Here is a 24,014-nt window from a genome sequence, read left to right on the forward strand (position 1 = left end):
TCTAAAAGCTCTCAAAATTAATTTAAATGTTTAAAAGTTTTTAAACAATTTTTGGGCAAATTTCACTTGTATCCCAGTGCCAATCAACAAGCACCTATTGCCTGTTCATAGTCACCTCCATGAGTGAATTTGTGTGTAGCTTTGGTCTTTCATCAAGTCAACCCAGAGTTTGAACATTCAACCCATCGATCATGGTTTTAAGGAGCAACCACCACTACCATTGATGTGTTGTAATTATGTTGTATAAATAACTTCTGTTGCCAGTTTTACCACACTTCATTTCAAAGCAAGTACAAGAATAGCAGATCATACAGTCAGACTACTTACCTGCAAGCTATTTGATTCAGGAAGATCAGATGGCATTTCTGGTTCATCCGATGGCATTGTCAGTTTTTGCTTCAAAGGGCTAAGTTGGGTTTTCTTTCTTTTCTTTTGTGGAGAGGTTTCTGTGGGGGAAAACAGTGCCGTCACAGTAATGACACATGTACCCAGTACGTGTCGAAACTCATCTGGACTAAAAACTTCTACCAAATTTAAAATCAGTTTTAGCGTATGGATGCAGTAGTTCAAGATGGCTATCCCAATATCTACTGCATTTAGTATATTGAAATATTTTTATTAACGCGTGTACCAAAAAATCTAATTGAATATACAATGCTGGTATTTTGGTCATATAAATACAAAATAAATATCAATTTGTTAATATTAAGAGTTTCACATAGGGGGTAATTGAGCAACCTTTATACAGTGTGGACAGCGCCCTCAATGGCTTATCTTGAGAAAGCTACTGAAACCTTTAGCAATGAATTGCATCTTTCGGAGGATGTGAGCTTCTGTTTGTCAATAAAGGATGTGAACTGAAATCAAGATCACTCATTTTCAGTGGTTTCACACAATCTCAACTAGACAGTGTAATCGCTAGTGTACATATTCATGCCCCTGTAGAAATGTATTTGGAATCACAGCTTGATCTCTAACGTCGTAAATGGCACAATTCCCGGAGCTCACACCATGCGAGTGGCTTGGTTCGGATTAGCATATTAATTGCTGTGGCCATCTTGCCCCTATTTATAGTATCTGTTCCCCTTTAAGTATTTCATGGACAGTTTCGTGCTTGTATGTGTCATGGTACATTTTCATTGAATAGACTCAACCTTGGACACACTGGAACTGCCTGTTCTATCAAAACCTGACGGTCGAAGTCAGCTTTTTTTCCTCCCCAAATTTTACACGTTCTACATAAATCAAAATCTTGAATAATTATCCCTTCAAAATATTTCCAACAATTTTCTTGCGAACTTCACGCAGAGCTGCAATTCCTCTTGGACATCCAAACTTGGTGGCGGCAAGTTGTCCCATGTAAATGATGTGCATGTTCAATGGTGTTCCAAGTTTAGACAGAGCAACAAGTCATGTAGAATTGCAGAAAATTTGAACTGGGCGACAGATCATTTATCCAAGTACTGTGCATTAATGCCCAACCCTGAACCAAAATTGCACTTTCTTGAAATTTGTCATCCAACATAAGGCAATAAATGCAAAAAAACAATGTACCTGACAAACAATGGACAATTAAGGTAGAGATGCAGTTTATTTGGCTTGCTTTTTAATTGAGTAATTAGACAATGAAGATTGTATTATATATCCAACATGTCATATATTTTCTGAAAGCTTATTATACAAACTTTGTAAAACTTGTCTTTATTTTAAATATCCAGAATGCGTTTTTGATTTTGGGTCAAAAATATGCTTTTTTGGACAAAAGTGGTTTAAAAAAAATTAGCTTAAAAACTTCAAGTCCGTTTGTGGGTAAAATTACATCACTGGATACCTTGGTATACTACTAATTCAAATGCGTCCACTCATCTCTCTAACGACTTTCAAAATCGCACAGCATGACCTCAAAGTTCACTCTTTTCTATTTTTGCATAATTTATATATCCATGTTAATTGCGGACTTGTTATTTTTGTTCCACTCGCCGTAATAAACTGTCCGGACGCATTTTGAAGGGGGAACACCTTGTCAATAATGTGTGAAAATTTCGAAGCAAATGGCCAAAGCGTCTATCAGCTATTTTAATTTAAAACCCAAGAATTCACCAAAAATAGAAGACGAGAAAAAGGCTAATTTGCATATTTGCGCGTTAAACCGGGAATTACTGCTTTGTCATACTTTGTGATACTTTCTAGACTATTGAAATTGAAAGTTAACGTATAGACATAGACATTTTATGTAAAATCGTTGGACCAGAACAACTGCTCTTGAATTTATAAATCAGAAACACGTCATTCAGATCAGTGTTTTGATGGGGTCGGTAAAAACACGTGGCAATGCCCAGTAAATATGACGTACTCTCATGAATTATTAAACAGGGGGCGGTCCTAGGAAGGTGACCTTTTATCACGATCAAAACATCATGGCTTCTCCGGTGTATTTTCAATAAGAAATCTACGAGTATTTCAGAGCCTATGGTTTACCGTGAAGAGTACAAAGTGGGATATTAAATTATTTATCCTTGATGATTTTTATGTAGTATTGAGAACCAACTCCAGGAAGCGAACGCACAATAATGAATAATCGCGTAATCCTAGAATCGAAACACGAGGCACAGAAGTTTTGTTCATCGTTTCCAATCCCATTTACCCAGTGCAACATATTTGTTAAAAGAAATATTTGAATTCTGTTCGTTTGTTAAGGAGGCATTTTTTTATTTTTTCCGATTTTGGCAACGCCTTATTCAGGGATTTTCTAAGACAGTCGCAGACAATCAGCGCACGGATGTACGTACAAAACATGCTGTTGTACTACCGGCGACGGTCGCCTGCAAGAAGAGAGCTCCAGCTCCTAACGTAAAAGTTTCGACCGGTTTTAAATAATTAGTGTTGGAAATCTGACATGTTTTAAGAGTGCAAAATTAAGGTGCATTTTCGAGCGGTCGAATTTTTCTGAATAGAAATCGGCAAATGAAAAAAATAGGAGTGCGAAATAGTGTGCTTCGTTAGTTTAAAAAAATGAAATGTCCGTCAAATTGACGTAAACTTACCCATTTTTCATGGAAAAAGCAAAGGTCGTGGCCGAGTTGTAGGCTAAAAAACTCAAAAATCAAAACAAAATCATCAATCAGTAAGTATTATGACAAGGAAAAAAAACACCAGATGCGGAGAAGCGGTCAGCGCGTCAAAAGAGTTGTTACCGTAATGTATCAAAGTACCTCTCTCTGTGATTTATTTTTCATTGAAATTATTTGGTTGAATGATCGAAGTACAGGTACCCATTGGACAAAAGATACACAAAAGTTTGTATCTCCCCGACCCAGTGCAATGTATCCGGTTTGAATCAAAGCTCACGTGTCCCTTATTTGAGGGACCAGATTCTGCCGTAAATTCGGGATGAGATTTAGAAAAACAATAAAATGGGACTTTTAAGGTGTATTTTGGCGTCATTTTCGGACATTTCAATCATTCCTGATGCCTAAAATAGAGTCTAAGTTTTACCGTAGTCATTGACGCCTATTCAAGAGTATGATGTTTATTGTGACTAGCGTGAATGGGTAAGCTTCGTTTCGACAATGAGCAGTTATCACTATAAACAATGTTAAATTATTCTTCACAGGCTCAGTTTATTTTTTGAGAACAATTATTTAAAAATAAAATCTCTCAGTCATTCAGAAACTCTGATTCATGCCTTCAGGGAAAGCCATGTTTGGACGCTCACATCGATTTTGTTTTTCGTTCGGTGGGCTGATGCCTTCAGTGTAGCTTTTGCCTCTTCCGACATAGAAATCATCTGAATTTTCTTTCTACCTCTCTTTCTTTTCACACCACGCATAAAGTATTGATAAAAATTAGGAAAAAACGCTGAGGAAATATGTTTTGTTTGCTGGCGAGCGAGAACTGATTTGAGAATAATTGCACATGCGCGTGAATTGAATGAATTATGACCCGTACAATTTCGATTTGCATATTGTCAATCAAAGGTCTTGTTATTTGGTTACTCATGCAAATTAGGCAATTGGACATAAACATTGCCACGTGTGAGTGTTTTTTTATTTTTAACCAGAAAATAAACAGCATTTTTAACGGTGTTCCAATAAGAATTCATTGGTCAAATTTTCACAGAATGTTCTTTAGAGAAAAATCTATATAAAAAACGAAAAAAACTATTTTTGATTGAAATTCACAAATAAACTGCATCTCTACCTTAATCTGATCTCAGACAACTAGTAAACAGACTGGCAACACCGGTATTTCTTTCGATCTAACTTGTGTCTCTTGTTTACTTTTACGGTTTAAGCTTATAAACAACTTGGGGAGATACAAAATGTTCGCAACCTCGCGAGACACTGCGATGTTTTAACAGGAAGTGATGCAAAGGGTCAGACCGGAGTTTCATACTTAGTGATTCTCGTGGGACAACAGACATTCATAAAACAGGTATGGGTGACAATAAAACAGAAAGTATAAATTCAGTTGCAGGTCAAACTAAATACCAGTGGAAATAAATCAGGTGGAAGTAAGTAATAAGCGTTCTCTGAGCGCAACGCTGCTAGTTTAGTTGACTGGTACACTTCTTGCCCTGATGCATCATTTTCAAAAGCTTTTTTTAATACATGATCGGCAAAATTTATTAACCCAAGACCAGCTTTGTTGTAAACATGGCAAGGTGAACTATCCTAGAAAAATCAAGGTTAAAATTGGCGTGTTCCGGTAAAAGTCTACACATTCAAGTTACTTTCCTAATTCGAAGTAAAACTCTTGTTTTCGGGTGATCTGATCTAAACTGAATACAGAGAATGACTAAATTGCACTTGAGGCCAAGGATTCCTGATGTGTGTACTCGACATTCGGCAAAACGTAGCCACCACACGTTCCCAGGGATTAGGCTGATTGACGCCTTTCAACAATAGCATTGCCAGTCTGTTTATTAGTTGTTCGAGATCTGATTAAATTTAAAGTAAGCTAAATGAAATGTAAGCTTGTGTATGCATTGTTTTAAATATACTTCATAGGTTTGCACCATTCTCAGCAGGTCATGCAAGTAGTGGGGCACCAAGATGGCGAATTTACTCATCAATTTTTAGGATGTCTGATACACTAACTTCATACTCTAGTAAAACCATGGTAACTATCAAACTTACAAATTGAACATAGAACATACAAACAAGGTGTACAACATCAATTAATACAACAAACTAGACTTATAAATGTGTCTATAGGGATAGGTCCACAGAATTCTGGATCGTTATCTGTCCAGTCAAAACCAAATAAAGGTAGCAGAATAGCAAGCAAGATTGCCACGTTATTGCCCTAATACTTGCAAGACTTGCTTCAATATTACCATTCTTGTGTGCTCATTGTATCATCTTAGCTATATTCCAGCACATCGGGAAGTGTTTGCAACACCAGGTCATTGTGTTTTTTCTGTGATATCTAGGACCAGTAGTTACATACAGAACAACCCTCTGTATTTTATTTTATTTTATGAATAATGGGGGGCAAGTTCTGAGTCATTGAAACATCACTTTGCAGCAGTGTCTTGTCCTTCTCAGTATAGCTGTAGTGCGGCGATGGAAACGTGAGAATCCTTAAAGCATTGGTTTCTCAAGGTCAAAATAAGAGTTTTCATCCCATCCCATTTCTTGTGCATGCCAACAAGTCCACCAATAACAAAACAAATACACTTTGATTTTTAATTTTGAGTTGAAGGTTCAACTCACCATATATTTTATTGGAAGAAAGACCTCGTTCCACTAGTTATTATGCAGGCTACATTGGAAATATATTATATACATACTGAATTGCTACAAGACGGTCTTGTCCCAGTTCAGTTTAACATTTAAGGACACAATTGTTGTCTTGAAATGAACGGCAGACAAATACTAAAGTGAATCAAAGAAACATATTGCATTCCTTTCCGTAATTACGTTCCCCTTTCTGCCTAACAACAAATCATACACATGAGAATCTGTCAGGAAAGGTCAAACACTTTTTTGGAAGATTTAACGACAGACAGAACTTAATACACAAAAAGATACAAAAAAGATTTGCTTCCAAATAAAGGTATTAACATGTATAAAATAATTTTGTAAGAACAAAATGTATCAAAGCTCTAAAAAAAAAAAAAATCTTGATGACCGACTACACAACTGCAGCACTATTTACAGAGCCTTAGTTCTTAGCTCAATACTACACCGAGACATACTAAGTGTATCAAGATTCCACAAGACATTTTATAAGTTTTTTGTTCTTAAAACAAACATTTTACCTTTCTTTTTAAAAGAAAACGGTTGTAAAAGACACTTATACAGATTTGAAGCCATTTGAGTGCATGTGTTACCAGAAGAGGCTGACCAGCATGGTAGTTAAAAATTTCAATCCAATTTTCACAGGGTGATTGACGTCGGCATCGACTACAAATATCAGTGACACTTGTTGGCACGCACAACTTTACAGGCAGTTTTCATACGATGAGTTCAATACAGTTTATGCATTTTTTTTAGCAGCTATTGAGAAGGACAAGAACAACCAGCGCATACAGTTTGATGTGTATTGTTCAGGGATATTAATTAAGTTCACTGCTACAGCCATGAACAAAATGCATTCCCTTTCATATCACAAGATGGACGGACACGCATACAGATTAAATCACTAACACTTATAAGTAAGCTATAGGTGCCTTCCTTGTAAGGGAAGGCGCATTTAAGGTGTCACAGTGCGACTAGAACCACCACGCGAGGCTGCAAAAAGCTGCAACACCTGAAAACTCCTTGTTTATCACGTACGCTCACTATAAAAGTCCAGCTGGCCTGCCTCCCTGATCACACATGCCACTCGTATGGCTTACATCTGTACAGTTTACAAACCAACCATAACGTCTGAATATTGTGAAAGCCATGAACGCCAAGGTAAAAACATCCACAGCAACAATACAATCAACATTTAACACCTGCATGGGAGCTTAAGGGCAGTTAGATCTTTGTATCGGAATGTTACTATTTTGCAAGATCTAATTTGTCACACTGGCATGAAAATAGCTACCTCAGTTTTAAAGCATCGCCAAAAAATAAATGTGCCTAATTTAAGTCCAGCTTATGTTGTAAGATACATATCTTTTCCCCAGGTTGGTCTAAAATTTCACAGAATGCTGTTCTGAAATGTGTTCTTAGTTTAACTACCTGACTCTGAGTCACTACTGTCTGAAGAGCTAGATGAGCCACCACTACTGCTACTACTCGTGTCGCTATCTGATGAACTGCTGCTACTAGCACTCAACCTGGATGGACCACCGACCACATCAATCATGCTTTCCATTGCTTCTCGTTCAGCTGAAAAGAACAAAAAAACAAGTTCTGAGTACAAGCCACAAAGAGTATGTAATAACGTTCACTAAGAAGTGTAAATACACCAACATTTATTGTTATTGTTGCTCAGTTTGACGACAAACACACCAGTCATTTACTAAAGTGCATGAGCTACAAAAAGCAAACGCTGTACTCAAAATGGCACCATACAAGTAGTGTGATTTTAGTAGTTTCAATACATCAAGATTCAAGATAGGCTTTCAAATGACCCGACACTATTATCACACAATTGACCATTTTCCGTTCACTGCAAGAATCGTGCGTTATGCGTGAAATCGAACGTAAAAACAGGACAAACAAAGGTCATAGCGTCGTAGTGGCGTCACACAACGCATGGGATTCGACAAACGCGAAAGTATTTTGGGGAATATTTCCATGCTTAATAATGTGCTGTCCACATTTGATGATAGGCAATTTCGATTAAGTAAGGGTATTCAAAAGCAATATTCCTCTGTCGAAGATCGGCCGGTCAATGCGAGTTACGAAATAAAGAAATTTGAGTTAAAATCAAATTGTTAGTTTTTTGCGGAAGACGTTCAACGCGAGATCTCTCAGTTGAGCGGAAAATCAGCTATTATGTACCGCAAAAGGCAATTACATTATCCCTTTCTACCAGTGTCTAGTGCTGCATATTTAAGACAGAACAATAATGTCGAGAATCCGCAGCACTGACCTTTCTTAGAAGATTTCTTTGCATAAGTACCACCTAATTGCCCACTAACATCTTGCAACCTTTTCTCAAGTTCTTGTTTTTTTTCTCTTTGCTGCTCTTCTTTCGTTTTTCCAGCTGTCTTTTTAGCTGCAAACAGGAAATAAATGAATGCATAGTTTATAATTAGCATTGACACTTATTTCACTGCCCTCTGCTCCAAAACATGCCTTCTCATAGAACAACTTCAGCAGGGACAATCAATTAAATTCCATGACTAGTTTATATGCATTGAGAATCAAGTTGCAATAAACTAAATAAAATCCACACCAACTTACCATAAGGTTTTCGTGGCTTTTTTCGTAAACACTGCATGACATATCGTTCAAGTTCTCTTAATGTGGAAGGTTTAAGAGTTTCAAAATCTATTTCAATTTCATCAGGGTTTGAATCCCGTAGCGATGGTTCTCTTGCTTGAATTATATGTACTACTCGTCCCAATTTGTCACCTATAAATGAATATGGGCAGAAAAGCTCATCAAAAACAGTTACTGTCAAAAATCAGTTGAACAATATAATTATTCAGTAAATGAGGTCCAGCTAGAAATCTTTATCGTTATTAGAACATTGTTGAACACCAAACTATCACTAAAACTTGGCAATTGTTTCATTTTCTGTTTGGATATCCAGCATCAGCTTTAAAGAAGACATCTATTAACACATTTAATGTTCCATTGGCATGAAACAGTCACTCAGACTTCCACAACGGACAAAGTGACTGTGATTAACAAGGGACATTTATTGTAACCTCAACTGATTTATTAGTCACATCATAAGCGTACCGCCTAGGACCTATGCCCGTTGAGGTATTTTGAAATGAGGGGGCCAATCTTACCGAATATCAGGCCCAAAATTTCTACTAGAATGCCTTAGATAAACTCAAATATTGAAGGCACCCATGCTGCTATACCTTTGTATGATTACAGTGATAATACAAAAAGTATTACCTGGTAATTTATTAATATCTAAACTAAGTTGTCTCTTTTCATCATACGACATTGGTTTGGCTATATCTTCATCTTCACTTTCATATACAGGCGGAGGTGGCTGCTTGCTCTTTTTACTTGCCCTGCAATATAAAGAAGTAAGACACTAAGTAAGTTTTCATCATCATCTTGTAGTCGTAATTTACCTTACCCACATACACATTTCCTCTTATTAAAAGCACTTCTGTGAATGACTTGTTAACAGATCAATAAGATCATGTATGCACCTATTAAGTGCTTTTATTTGAATAGAGCAAATAAAGTAAGAAGCACATGTTAGCGGAAAAGCTTGGTTTAGAGCAACTCCTTTCTAGCTATTTGTTGAACCTTTCCTACTAAAATAGGTCATTTTCAATGACATTGTGAATTATGAACAATGACAAATGCATATATGTCTGAAGAGGGATTACGATAACCTGATCACTCAATGTGCATATATTCAAAGACATACATGTATGTACTATGTACGTGTAAAGTATGAATGTAATCTGCATAGGGATGTACAAGATATAGGTCCGAACAGACCATGTAAGGCAAGGCAGCTGTCTCATATGGCATTTACTTTCTCCGTTGGATTACTAGTCACTGACTGACTTCACTGATCATGAAAGCTGCAAGTGTGTAAAATATCTACTATGACGACTCGTCTAATTTCAAATTAAGACCATAGGTAGCCACCAAGCTTACCAAATCGCATCTTGGAGAGGGGGAAATGTGATCCAAAAAATTATAAAATACATGAACTAAACTGTATAGAAGTCTGTTGCCTTTGGCATAATAGACAAAATACTGTATTAAATATTCATTTTCACAATTTCAAGAAAAGTTCTAACCTATTATTCGTCCTCTTAGGCTGTTTTTTTGTTCCTACGGGTTTAGCAGTTTCAGTTTTACGCTTAGGTTTTGGTTTTTCTTTTTTCTCTTCTTTCTTGACAACGACTTCCTCTTTTGGTGGCTCTGGTTCTTTTTCTTGCTCTTTTTCCTTTTCCTTCTCTTTCTTTTTTTTCTTCTTTGAATCTTTCTCTTTTTCTTTTTCCTTCTCTTTGTCCTTCTCTTTCTTTTTCTTTGGTCTGTTAAACGATGCTTCAGACAGTGCACTAAGTTGCTCATGCACTGCTCTAAGCTGTAATCAAAACAATTACAAACTTTTGAATTTTCAGCAAATTAAAAGGCAGCGTGTTAATCCGATTTTGCAATTTTAGCACTGCAATCAGAATTCAATTCTAGATCATTCACCACGACTGGAAGTGAGACACACAAGTCAAGACCAGCAAAACGCTGATATTAACCAAATATGATCACTTCAGAACATGGCTCAGTTGACACGCATGAGTTTCATCACTTTACAGTTCCCACCAAGACCAAGCTAATAAACTACTGATGCATAAAAGAGATGATATTTCCATCCACTCCGTGATGTAATTTTTGCCTTAGGAGATTTCAGCTGTACCTTTTCCGGTCTTTCAGTCTTAGGCACATGCCTCCCATTTCCATGAATATGCTCCTAGAACGAATTAGAATTTTGTCCTCAAAGTGTTGTACTGATTTAGTGGACCAAAAGTGATAGCAGTAGTTTATTATTTTCTAGTCACTTTATGTAAAAGGGTGAGGAGCATAGAGAATCATTTTCGGTGCCCAAATTGGCACTCAGCAATAGTAATCTAGTAAATATGTGTAAAGCACAAAAGTATTTATGCATCCAGCAACATAATTAGCCAAAGAAAAATCGTCTCAATGAATTGCAAATACAGCTCTTGATGTAAAGCTTTTATTTCAGATTTCAAAAATAAATGCACCATCATATTTAAGGCATAACGTAATTCCTATCACTGGCTGCCAATTTTAGACAAGAAAATTCCAAGCTCAATCCTACCTGTGCCTGAAGCTGTGATAATTTATTGGCTCTTTCTTCTTCACTATCTGTGCTGTCTGAATCAGATGACGTGTCACTACTGCTACTGCTCGCACTGCTGCTGCTAGGTTGGCCCGCATCACCTGATGGATCTTGCTCACTTGGAGGTGGCGTCGGTTCATCAGGCATTTTCGCAAATTTCATTTCAAAAACATCCTAAAAATCATGAAAATACATCAGTTACTGGACATTTTGCATTATGGAAAATAACATTTTTTTGTCAGATTAAAATCAGTTGGCAAGATGTCATTACAGCCAGCTGACATCAATTGCTACAACCTGCGCTTTCTTAACCTTTATTTCACCTAGTCAATGTGATAGGGCTGGCAGGAAAAAGAATACAGCAACTCACTGGTAACTTTCTTGCGATAGTCAAAAATGTATGTACTATGTATGCGATAAAGTACGAATGCACACTGTACAAGATAAAGTCTAGGTGTAAACAGTGTACTCTGACTTCATTTGAATATAAAGATTTGATTTTGATTTGAATATAAAGACAAAGGAAGGCAAGCAGATGTCACCGATGACGAACGGTGAGAGTATGAATAATGATCTAATGTAACTATCATCGGAGCAAATTTCAAATGAAGGCATACAGAACATGTCTGCAATTGTTCCATTGGCATGAAACAGTCACTCAGACTTCCATAATGGACAAAGTGACTGTGATTAACAAGGGACATTTAATGTAACCTCAACTGATTTATTAGTCTCATCATGGCTCACTGCTAGGACCTATGCCCGTTGAGGAATCGTGAATTTGTAAAAGTGGCAAGGAGGTAGTCAGGTTACTGCTTTTATATTGCACTTACTTGTAACTTTCTTGCCATAGCCACTACATCATGATCTGGGGGATTATATTTATAACAATTTGTGAATATTGCTCTGACATCGGCAGCTATATCATTGGCGTTCGTGTAGTCTCTTGTTTCTAACTTTCTCTGTAACAAAACAGCAGACATTAATTCACAATTGTCAGACATAAAAGCAAACTCTCACATTTACATATTTGGTAGTTACCGTATTTGTCTTCAGTTAAGCGCCACCTTCAATTAGGCGCCAGTGCCACAAAAACTTTGTATTTTACACCTCAATTAAGCGCCAGACAAAGTTGAAATTTTGGCACGTAATGATCGTGAATTGGGCGCCGGCGGATCGACTACCGGTTCGTAGCGATGGACGCGATCGCGGAAGTCCCTTGCTGTTACTGTACGAATGGCTTTTATGTAAAAAAAATTGGTTTTGTTTCTAAAAATTTTTAAGAAATCGGTCTATAATCTCTTGAAACATGTCTTTTTAGTCTACTGTAGAAAATATCAGCGTGGTTTTTAATTTCGCAGTAAGTCCATAAAAACGAAATTAAAACAACGCGAAAATGTTCTGTTTCAAATGCGCTGTTGTCACAGTAAATAGTGTTAAATTATTCTTTAAATGCTCAGTTTACTTTCCAAAAATAACTAATTTCTTGATTTGAAAAAAAAAATCATGCCGTTTTTCCCACCAAAATCAAAGCCAAAATATCGCAAACATCGGCAAATCACTTCCGCATTGCGTTCATACATTATTTAAATGAGCTATGGTAATTTGATCACGTTGGCATCATCCAGCATTTTGATTGGTTAATTAACGACTTGACCTATCAGGTTAAAAAACACGTTCCAGGTCAAGTCCTAGACAGGAAGCATGGCAGACATCGAATCACGCCGAGCGTTTACATGCGACCAGAATCATTCGCTTACGATGAAATTAAGTTGAATTTTACTTGCATTTTATTTTTTGTACGTTATTATAACTACTACTGAGTAATAATCGTAACCGTGGAATGCAGCATGACCGGATTTTGCTACCGTGATCATTGACTACTAAGCGTTGAATTTGTGTTTGTTTTATTTTTCTGTTGATTATACGGCAAACTGTGAATGTTTTCTAAAGAATGATATTTTTTGTATAACTTTCTAAACTGTCTGAAAACGGGTCATTTACTCAGTATTTAAAATAAAAGCTACAGTGACTAAGCGTCAGACTGTAATGTAAAATATTGTCAATAATCTATCACCAGAATGGAGCAAAAACAATGGCTTGTAACACAGTTTCCGGTACTAGAACTTGAAGTGCTTGAAATAAGCGCCATTTGAAACAAAGTTGCTCAAATTTAACCACAAATAAGCGCCACCATGACATGAAAGTGTAACAAAGTGGCGCCTAATTGAAGACAAATACGGTAGAGACATTGCACACTAAATCATTGTCTTATTTTACCCACAATACAAACACCTGTAATGCACACAAGTGCATGCTCTTCTAATAAAGGACATTTTTTTGGCCTGAAACAATCACTCAGACTTCCAAAATGAACAAAGTGACTGATTAACAAGGGATATTTACAGCAGTTCCAGTCCCCGACTTAACACCGAAGTAGCGCTAGATGTTAATAATTAACTACAATAGGTTACACATTTTGTTTTCACATTTATACAAGTTGTAACTAGAAATATAAACATTGGCAGCGGAAAATCAGAGGAATGATTGACAGATATTGCCCATAATGTTATCTATTTCTGCTACAAAATCCGATAACTATATACTTAGCAGCGCATGTCTTTTAGACACTTTTGTTGCTAAAAGATTAACTGTCTGTTATCAGGTTGAAAACCGGCATTTATCAAAGTTCTTAAACACTATGATGGAGAAGCAAGAAGTTGTCAGTCAAATTGACAACGAGTTATGGATTAGTACCGGTACTGTCATTTGCTGAAATTTGACATTGCAGTGTGTTTTAAAGCAGACAGCTTATAATATCGTCACACAGTTACCACAGTGAGTATTCTGCCAGTAAAGCTAAATAGAGACTAAGTGAATATTATGAAACGTTGAGACTGAGCATTCACAATTCTCAAAAATTATTCAAAGACGTTCATCGATCAATCAATTATGCAATGAGGATATCAGTCTGATTTTTTAGAGAACGTGCTGAATTTTTGTTTGACGAATCACAGGGTTGGATCATAGTGATCGAAGTTACAATTACACATCAACTGCAACTTTCAGTTAATTTATTAGTCGTAATGTTTGGTATCAATCACGTTGATATATTTCAAGAGCCATTAAAAGAATATGAAATGTTACACATTTTTCATGTAGCCATTGTCGAAAATAACAAGATGCGAAAAGCATGTTTAGCACTGGGGGGCGACAATATGAGCAACTGCCTATTCACCATGCTTGTCACGTCGAGTTATACTCGAGTGATTTATTGAATTAACCGCCATATAACCCAGAGTAAAGTGTGCAAACTATGTTTCAGAAGTTTGAAATCAGAGTTAAGAGAATAGAATTGTATACAATTACACAGTATTAGCTATAGAACACACCTTTAGGAAACTTGGTCCTTTTTTATGCAGACAATTTGCTACAGAGACGGTTGCGCACGACTATTTTATGATATATTCTGATTCAGTACAATTATATATCTTTACTGTCTCACAGTGTTACTGGCATATGCATGGCCTCAGTCACACCTAACACAAATTAAAGCAGGTACCTAAATCGTTTTTGTTTTTTTTTCAAAAATTCAAAACTAACAGGTCGCTACATTACGGGCAGTGCTTCTCGCCAGAGGGCTTCAAATTGCAATCATGCTGTCTGCATTATTTGAAACAACTTCTGTAAAAGTGAAAACAAAGTGTGTAACCTATTGTAGTAAGTTGTCAACATCTAGCACTAATTCAGCGTCAAATCAGTGCCTGAATGGCTGTAATGCAACCTGAACTGATTTATTAGTCACATGGCTCACTAGCTGGAACTTGTGCCTGTTGAGGCAACTGATTGATAAAAGCAGTACGTCAGTGAAAACTAAAAACATACCTTCACAGTTCCCAAATCCATCGGGTATTTTATAATATCATGGTAATCATGGAGACCCAACAAGTTTGCGTCAACAGGTTTGTAAAATGGCCACGCATAGCCCTGTGAATACGAGAGGATTCAACAAGAATTGTTAAGAGCATCAAGAAAATGGAATGGCACCCTTCAAAGGCAAAATCTTGCAAACAAAGTTGCATTATCCACTAGTGTTTGAAAGTGTATAGTAAAATCAGTAAGTTGAACGTGTCGAAACCGACCGATTTACTATTTGTCTCGACAACCTAAAATCACAGCACGCTAACTATTTGAATCAAAACGATTTTGCTTGTGATTTGATGGTCATGCTTTAAGATGCTAACAATTTACACGCAATTGCTTGGCGACATTCAGTTTGCGAACAAGTTTTGCCCAGATATCTTGCAAATACTACGACTGTTTTATTTGATGTATGGTACATACTACAAACAAAACAATTGATAAAACAACATTTGTGTACAAAATAACACTGGTAGAGTAATATTTTTCAAGTTTCTGTTATATCAGACAGTATTATAGAATGATGTTCCATTGGCATGAAACAGTCACTCAGACTTCCATAATGGACAAAGTGACTGTGATTAACAAGGGACATTTAATGTAACCTCAACTGATTTATTAGTCACATCATGGCTCACTGCTAGGACCTATGCCCGTTGAGGTATTTTGTAGAGATAGCGATAAACTAAACCGTTGTAACCTGGATTTTGGTATCATCAATGCCATCCAGCAAGACTTAAGTGTACAAATGTTCAAACGTAAATTTTAGTTTAAACTGCCATTAATGAATTTTGGGTCAATTTAGTAGTATAAATGCCAACGTAGGCACGTTTCTTCTATGAACATTGGGTTCTTATTTGGTGGATTATTTGTCTGGTGTCAGTTATTTGCAAGATTAAACAAGCATTTGATGTTGTACATGACCAGCGAAATGTTTTCTTGCTCGAGTGTAATGGATGGTGAAATCCAAACATTGTCATTGCGATTGCTTTGGACGTTGTAACATCAGAACAACTAATTACCTGCATACTTGTCAACAGACTAGACGTATTGACATTTTTAATGGACTGCAGACAAAAGGTAATTTCATCAATATTTTGAAATAAAGTAGATAATCAGTTATTCTAATCTTACAATATCCAGAGCAATTACAAAGAAAAAATCTTGGTTGTTTTCACTGTAAATATTCAATAGGTGAAATAACTAGACCACAAATCTGATAATGTACAAGATTGCTATGAAGCACATGTCGCCTATATGTCGTTGGAAACCCTTGACAAGTGAAGTGATTTGTGCACAGTTACAGCACTCGCAAAGATGCATGAATACTACTACCGTAAAATCTGTATTAGAAGCTGCATCTCTAATAATACAACTCGCACTCATTCTTTTGAACAATTGAGAACCAAACATTTACCATTTCTCATATGTGTAGAGGCTCTAATAAAAGCCACATCCCCTCTGTTGCATTGTACCATTTTAATAGAAGCTGCAGCTTCTAATACAGATTTTATAATAGTAGTTTCAGCATCTTGAGTAACAGTTACTGAACTGTACATTTTTTTTTCCTGTTCATGATTCAAGGTTACGTCAATACCAAATAAAATGCCATGGCTCTAATTATTATTTGTATTGTGTTTCAAATCAACTATTTCCTATTTTGAGATTTCACTTGTGACATTTGACTTGTTGACCAGGCACACTGCAGCTTTGAACAATAACAAGGTTGAGTGTGGAGCGAGTGCTCAAAGGAATTCAGACTGGCACATGACATGATTTATATTTGCCAAGATGGGAAACGATTTAGACAAATTAGAGGAACACTATTGAGTTAGGTTTACAAGGTTGATTCACACTTTCATCAAATTATAGGCGACAATACAACTTCAATAACATTGAAAGTACAGATTCCTCAATAAGACGGCAATAGATCCAGGTTGAATATCCAAACCACACATGCATACAATCCAGTCTTCACATTCAATATTTTGGGGTAAAGTAGGATCCACAATAGAGTGTGTTTAGCATGACACTCACTGAATGTTTCTTGGAATACAACTCCTTGATTATTCCATTACAGTACTTAAGCTGTACCGAAAGTTTTTCTTTTTTCCCTTTACTATGTTGTGCTGCATCTGGCAAGTCTTTTTTTGGAGGTTTAATTTTTCGTCCACTCTCTCTCCTTGTTGGTATCTTGGCAGGTCGTGGTTCATTAATATGCAGAACTGGTTCTTCAGGAGGAACCTGTATAATTGCTGCAGTTGGTGTTGTTGTGTCTGCTTTCCTCTTCACACCTTTTTTCACCTGTCACATGAAACAAACAGGGGTTTGATTAACCAGACTACTTTGGTTGCCAACAAAAATCATCATCCGCATAGACAAGTAAATACAATAGTAACAATAAAAAGATAATATACAATTCATCACAGGTTCTGTAGTTCCATAACATGCAATGAACACAAACAGCTGAAAATATGCGAGGTGTGATTTTCTCAGACTAACGAGATCAAGCATCATGTACCTAAGTATATGAGTAGGTAAGGAAATTATCATCACAGAAAACCACGTAATGCATTGTCCAAACACAGGATGGCACAGTCTAAACACTCTAGCAAGAAGTCAACATGTGAAAATTGTCAGCAAATATATCGGATTATGCTTTCAAATGGATTGTAAAAAACAGGTGCCACATTGCCAAGTGAACAACACACCAGTCTTGATTGAACAAGCATGTTTTTTTGGATACGCATTTTGTTGATGGACTTTACGTTTCAATTTATAAACTATTAATCAAAATAAACCCAATTAGGAATACATAAAAATCAACAAATAACGTAATAAGAAAGGTTAAAACTTACCTTTGCTACTGGTTGTTGCGGCGGATGTACAACTGAATTACTCTGCATAACAGGAGCTGTTACTGGCTGTGGAGGAGGTCGCGGTGGTGGCGACGGTGGTGGCGGTAATGACTGTGGTCTGTATTCTGGAACTGTTAGTTGTGGTGGTGGTGGTGGTGGTGGTTGAGAAGGTGGTGGTGTTGAAGTTGGATGATTTACTTCTGGTAACGATTGAATTTGTGGTGGAGGTGGCAGCACTATACAAGAGAAAAAGATTGAAATGATTGACTACATACGATTCAAGACGAAAACAAAAAGAACAGTAGTAGAAGACTCAAGTAGAACCTAAATCTACCCACTTGCCTGTTGTTGTCGGTGTTGGTATTGATGGTGGTGGGGGAGTTGAGGCAGGTATTGTAGAAGTTATATGTGCTGCTACTCCAATGTTTCCTCTTTTTGGTTTCTTTCCCTTTTTGCCAAAAAATTCAGCTTCTTTTGATGGAGGTGGAATTTCTATCTCTTCTTGAGGCATCTGCGCAACTTTGGTGAGAAATAGCTTTTCTAATGCTTGTGCCATGAGTACAACATCCTGGAATGGCGAGAGAAAAATATTATAAATATATATTAGAAATGAATTTTTGTATTTAGTGCTTTTTAAAACAAACAAATAATGAAGTAAACACATATCGATAAAAAGTGAATGAACAACGTTGCCTTCATGCACAAGCTAGATATTGTCTACTTGAAACTCAGAATGCTCCCACCACAAATACCAAGAATGTGTAGCGAATTGCAAATGCTCAAAATAGTTTAAAATTTAAAACATTCAGTGTGATTTTCTCAGGCTAACGAGATCAAGCATCATGTACCTTAAGTATATGAGTAGGTAAGGAAATTATCATCACAGAAAACCACGTAATGCATTGTCAAAACATATGTGCGCTCATTCATGCAAAAGACAAGAATATGCAACAAATAATAATAAACCAATTTTCTGCTTACCTCTCCTGGCTTATTATATAAATAACAATTTGTAAACATGAGATTAAAATCTGAAATACAATCTTTTGCACTGTAATAGTAATTACTTTCAAGTCGCTTCTTTATTGTTCCGAGATCCATTGGATTTTTGATAATGTCAAAATAATCCTACAAAGTAAACAAAGGAAAGTGTTACTGAAATATAATTTGAGATAAATTGTCATCACATTTAGTAATAATTTTAAGCTTTCCTCAGAAATGATAATTCACATTCAGGAATCAGATCAGGTGCAGATCATAAATAATCATCATTAAAAAGCTCATCTTGTATAACAAAATATGCATAAATTAGTGGTCAATGTAACTAACTGCATGCAGTCTTAATCCATTCACCAACATCGTGAAAACCTCAATACACAAAAGTGCACAGCTTCTCAGTGTGGATATATAAAATTTATAATTGTCAAGATCACCAAGCTGGATGGCATAATGCCTGCAAGGATGGTCAAATGTTTCACTCAGTCCAAAGCATTTTTTAGAAATTGTGGCCTTGAAATCAGGAGCCCTCAGAATACTGAAGCTCAACGTTGCGTACATGAAGCCAGGGACAAGTGGTGACAAACTTTTCAACAGTATACTCACCGGTAAACCAAGTTCAGCAGGATTAACCGGAGCATGGAATGGCCACGCAAACTGATGCTTCCATACTGCTTTCATGACCACATTTCTCAAGTATTGCAACTGATTAGTCTGTCTTCCATGTTGACGTTTTTGTTCCATTTTCTGCAGAATACACAAGTTACAACTTTAAATAGTAGTATTTTAGCTTCTTCACATTTACAATGCAACACTCGGCATATAAAACTGATAACATGAAATGTTATATGGCATCAGTGCATAAAGACCTATCCTTGTAATGAGAAATTTGTCATTTTGTTCAAGGCAATGAATATTACAATACTATTATACAAGTGTCTTGTGATCAATTTGTGACAATCTAAAAAAAATAATTTGCCTAGTACTAACCATAGTTGTGTCTTATCCAGGGCCACCAATTGCAAATATTCAATTCCCCCTTACTTTCTTTGAGGGAGAGTGCAATTTACTCCTAGTTTTCAAAGGGTGGGCCATTTGCTGAGAACCGCCCTCACAAAATAGTTAAAAATGTTATTTTTTGCTTACTACACAAAATTTTTATTAGCATGCTATACCTTATTTAAGAATAGAAAATCCCCTTTACATTCAGAATGAGAGAGGAGAGATGTCCTCACTTTCTTCCCTTTGAGTGATGGGGTAAAATACAAATTCATAAATAGATGATTTATAGTAAATAGGTAAATTCTGTTTTGACTATGAGTCGTTATTGCTAAGAGTGTTGATTTTTTTTTTTAAATCTTTCAAAAATTACAAATTCACTTCATAAAAAAAAATAGCCATGGCGATCCCCCAAAAAATGCCAGAAGATCGTGCCGAGTCATTGATGATCATTTTCTACATTATATTTGGAAATTCTTGGATACATTTCACTAACCATTCAGAGATTGGTTAATGGCAGATATTTCACATCAAGCGTTTTGCATATGACTGTAAACATTCACTTGAGAACTACGTTAAATTTTTACTTGCATTTTACGAGAAACAGATTATTTATACGTTATTATAATCAACACTTAACTCTTCAAAGACAAATTGCTGTAATAGTATGTGAAACTTGTTTAAACTACTAGGAGTACCAGTATTTTCTACTAAGCAATGATTTATATTTTTATTTATGAAACCCGTGCTAAACTTAATTATAAACAAAATGACAACCAATGAAATTACATTAAAATCACAGTATTTTTTGTTATGTGGAAACTATAAATTGCTTGTACACCTATTTTAGAATTAAATTAAGACTTCTCTCCAAATTAATATTTTAACAGTAATTTTGTTCTATTGCTAGAATAATTTAGATTCAGTAAGCAATTCTGAAACTAAGCTATTAAACTGCATAATCAAATTAAAAACCAGGGTTATCCAATTGACTTCATGTATTAGGTCATTCATGTCATTCTTTATTTGTATCTGAATACATAGAATTAGGAATAGCAATACACTATTTTACAAACCGCTGAAAACCTCCACAGATAGCATAATTGATAAAAAAAGTTCCTACAGGTGAAACTTTAAATACCACACCAGAATTCAAAACTATGATATTCACACCAAGATTAACAAGCAGCCTATCGGCTGAGATAGCTCCGCTGTTAGCAATGCACATTTCAATTAAAGAACTGAAGACATGATTAGAAAATGAACAATATGAATAGTATCAAAGCAATCAGACTTACAGTTTTTAACAAGAAGTCAAAAATATCACTTTTTACCAAAAAATTACAAAAATATTCACCAAAATAAATTAATTAGAGAATTGAAGATATCATCACAAAACGAACAAATCTGAGAGAGGTCCACATGTAGTACCTATATATGTAATATCAAAGCAATCGGACTTACAGTTTTCAACAAGAAGTCGAAAATATCACTTTTTACAAAAAATGACAAAAATATTCACCAAAATTAGAGAACTGAAGATATCATCACAAAATGAACAAATCTGAGAAAGGTCTACATGTAGTATCTATATATGTAATATCAAAGCAATTGAACTAATGGTTTTTAACAAGAAGTCGAAAATATCACTTTTTACCAAAAATTACAAAAATATTCACCAAAATTAGAGAATTGAAGATATCATCACAAAATAAACAAATCTGAGAGAGGTCCACATGTAGTACCTATATATGTAATATCAAAGCAATCGGACTTGCGGTTTTTAACAAGAAGTCGAAAATATCACTTTTTACCAAAAATGACAAAAATATTCACCAAAATTAGAGAATTGAAGATATCATCACGAAATGAACAAATCTGAGAGAGGTCCACATGTAGTACCTATATATGTAGTATCAAAGCAATTGGACTTGCGGTTTTTAACAAGAAGTCAAAAATATCACTTTTTACCAAAAATGACAAAAATATTCACCAAAATTAGAGAATTAAAGATATCATTACAAAATGAACAAATCTGAGAGAGGTCCACATGTAGTACCTATATATGTATTATCAAAGCATTTGCACTTGCGGTTTTTAACAAGAAGTCGAAAATATCACTTTTTACCAAAAATGACAAAAATATTCACCAAAATTAGAGAATTGAAGATATCAACATGAAATGAACAAACCTAAGAGAGGTCTACCCAAGGTACATATACACCAAGTATCAAAGCATTCAGGCTTGTAGTTTTCAAGAAGAAGTCGAAAAAGTAAAACATTGACACGGACGACGACGACGGACAATCACTCATATGATAAGCTCCGCTCGACAAAGTCGACAGCGGAGCTAAAAAGGCTGCTTTAGATATTAAGTATGATCAGTTGCAAATGAAGGTGCGTTTGTTTAATATTTCTCTCCTCAAACTAGACTAGACATTTGTGTTTTGATTCTGTTTGTCAATGTCAGAAGATTATGTTGCCCTACAATTGTGTAGCGGGTACTGGCAAAGGTAAGGATTTTTCCTTTTAATGCCATATATGTATGCATTTCCTGCTGAAGCCAACATGAAAATCATATTTGTGAGTTTGCGTCCTTACTGTCATAGGGCTACCAATGTATGGACACACACCGACAACATTTTACTAAATTGTGGGCTAGATCTATCAACGGTTTTCAACGCTTTCTCAGAAAGCAGAAGTGGTCGTTTCAGTGGAGAAAACTAACTTGAATCCTCAATACAATTTGAAACAAAAATGCACAATGATGAACGCATGAAACTATCAGTATATAATGAAAACCATAAGATCAGATTGATCATATTTTAAACACTTAGCAAAAATTTTGTCTAGCCATAGCATTTGGAATTTCAGAAGGTGACTAGATGTTACAATTTCAAATTGCGTGCATGAACAATCAGATTTTGTCATTTCAGTTGTAATATGTAAAAATATTGTATGGATTTATCTTGCTGCTACTGAGAGATACATGTGATAAATATACATGTTTATATATACTGTAGTTTTATTTTCATGAGCAATTTTGGGTGGAATTGTTACTTGCATGTTGTTGTACTGTGATTGTAACTATGGAGAACATAATTCAATAATTTTTTTTTCTCTCTCCTTAAATTCTCATGCTATACATGATTTCCATGATTTTTGAAACTGATGACAGGTGACAAATTGAAAGGATACATTTAACAATTTTCAGCTGAATAAGAACTGGGTGTGCGAATTAATAAAGACCATGAATTAATCAAGCTTTTACGGTAAAACAAATTTGCTTTATTGACAATATGATTGCAAGGTTTGAACCCAGATAATTCCAGTTAATCACACATCAAGGCAATGAATGGCCCTTGTGAACCCTTTACAATTTTTTAACAAAAAAAGCATCCTATCTATTTTTGTAAGTTCCCAAAATGATCAAAACAATTATTTGCAGAAAGCAAAACAAGTCGCCTCGGAAGTCAACATTTTATTTTGTGCTCATTACAACTTCTTTTAACCAGTTAAAATTGAAAAGCAACACTTCTACACATTTCTGTACGAAATCATGCAGCAAAAGTTGACCTTGATAAGCAAAGGTCATTTTCAAGATTAATAGGGAACAATTAACAGCTCCAAGATTAAAAAAAAAAAAAAAAAATGAATGGGGAAAAATTACACAAATCAAGAGAGCAGAGAAAATACATAGGACTCAACCCTATAAAAAGTCAACCTCCAAAACAAGAAGCTCAGCTAAATCTGGTGTAACAAAATTCCTAGGTATAGTATTTACCATTTTCATTATAAAAAGTAGGGCATGAACTTTACAGACACATCAAGGGAAATTACCTTGATATCTAGACAGTTTGGTGCCCTTCGACATTTCCTATATGCCAAGGCCATTTTATAAATTTTAAAAACAAGTCCCTCTTAACTTCAACGTTCAAGCCCTGCAAGACCAAATGAAACAAATTTGATGTTTCTGGTAATGGTCTAAAATAATTTGTTTTGTTCTTCTTGTTGGGTTTTTGTTAATCAGTTTAACTAATGCTAACAATATAGATTAACTGGAGGTGTGAAAAGTAAAATATAAGCTAGTTGTATTAAGAAAACATCCTGAAAACTAAGCGCCAATCAATCACTACTCAAAGGAAGTAAATGGGGACAAATTTATGTCTAATTTGCATATAAATAGGGCAGGTAGGATTACAAGAAACTTGGATGACACTCAAAATTACAGCATTTGCACTATTGGAAGCATGTCTTAAATTGAAGCAAGGTGGCCAAAAATATTTAGTC

General features: G+C 35.6%; 1 protein-coding gene and 1 non-coding gene across 15 annotated transcripts in view; both read right to left on the reverse strand.

Moving 5' to 3' along the window:
• The window catches only part of LOC100369518 (uncharacterized), a 39,587-nt gene that overhangs the window by 12,818 nt on the left and 2,755 nt on the right, over positions 1-24,014 (reverse strand). For 12 of the 14 annotated variants that reach the window (XM_085492027.1, XM_085492022.1, XM_085492026.1 and 9 more), the window contains 15 exons: positions 19,332-19,472; positions 18,711-18,857; positions 18,072-18,297; positions 17,730-17,965; positions 16,909-17,175; positions 14,836-14,937; positions 11,784-11,912; positions 10,930-11,124; positions 10,507-10,560; positions 9,890-10,179; positions 9,018-9,139; positions 8,349-8,519; positions 8,035-8,160; positions 7,176-7,325; positions 328-446 (listed from right to left, as the gene is read on the reverse strand). In XM_085492027.1, coding sequence (XP_085348153.1) covers positions 328-446; positions 7,176-7,325; positions 8,035-8,160; positions 8,349-8,519; positions 9,018-9,139; positions 9,890-10,179; positions 10,507-10,560; positions 10,930-11,124; positions 11,784-11,912; positions 14,836-14,937; positions 16,909-17,175; positions 17,730-17,965; positions 18,072-18,297; positions 18,711-18,857; positions 19,332-19,469 — 2,472 coding nt within the window. In that variant the 5' untranslated portion in view covers positions 19,470-19,472. The remainder of the gene's footprint in view (positions 1-327; positions 447-7,175; positions 7,326-8,034; positions 8,161-8,348; positions 8,520-9,017; positions 9,140-9,889; positions 10,180-10,506; positions 10,561-10,929; positions 11,125-11,783; positions 11,913-14,835; positions 14,938-16,908; positions 17,176-17,729; positions 17,966-18,071; positions 18,298-18,710; positions 18,858-19,331; positions 19,473-24,014) is intronic. The other 2 variants (XM_085492031.1, XM_085492019.1) reach the window with 1 other exon arrangement.
• On the reverse strand, positions 10,263-10,403 carry LOC144352420 (small nucleolar RNA SNORD10). The gene has a single exon (XR_013420614.1). It is a non-coding gene; the product is annotated as a small nucleolar RNA SNORD10 (small nucleolar RNA).

The sequence above is a fragment of the Saccoglossus kowalevskii genome, chromosome 17 (assembly GCF_978046115.1).
Source record: "Saccoglossus kowalevskii chromosome 17, keSacKowa6.1, whole genome shotgun sequence".
NCBI classification, from domain to species: Eukaryota; Metazoa; Hemichordata; class Enteropneusta; family Harrimaniidae; genus Saccoglossus; species Saccoglossus kowalevskii.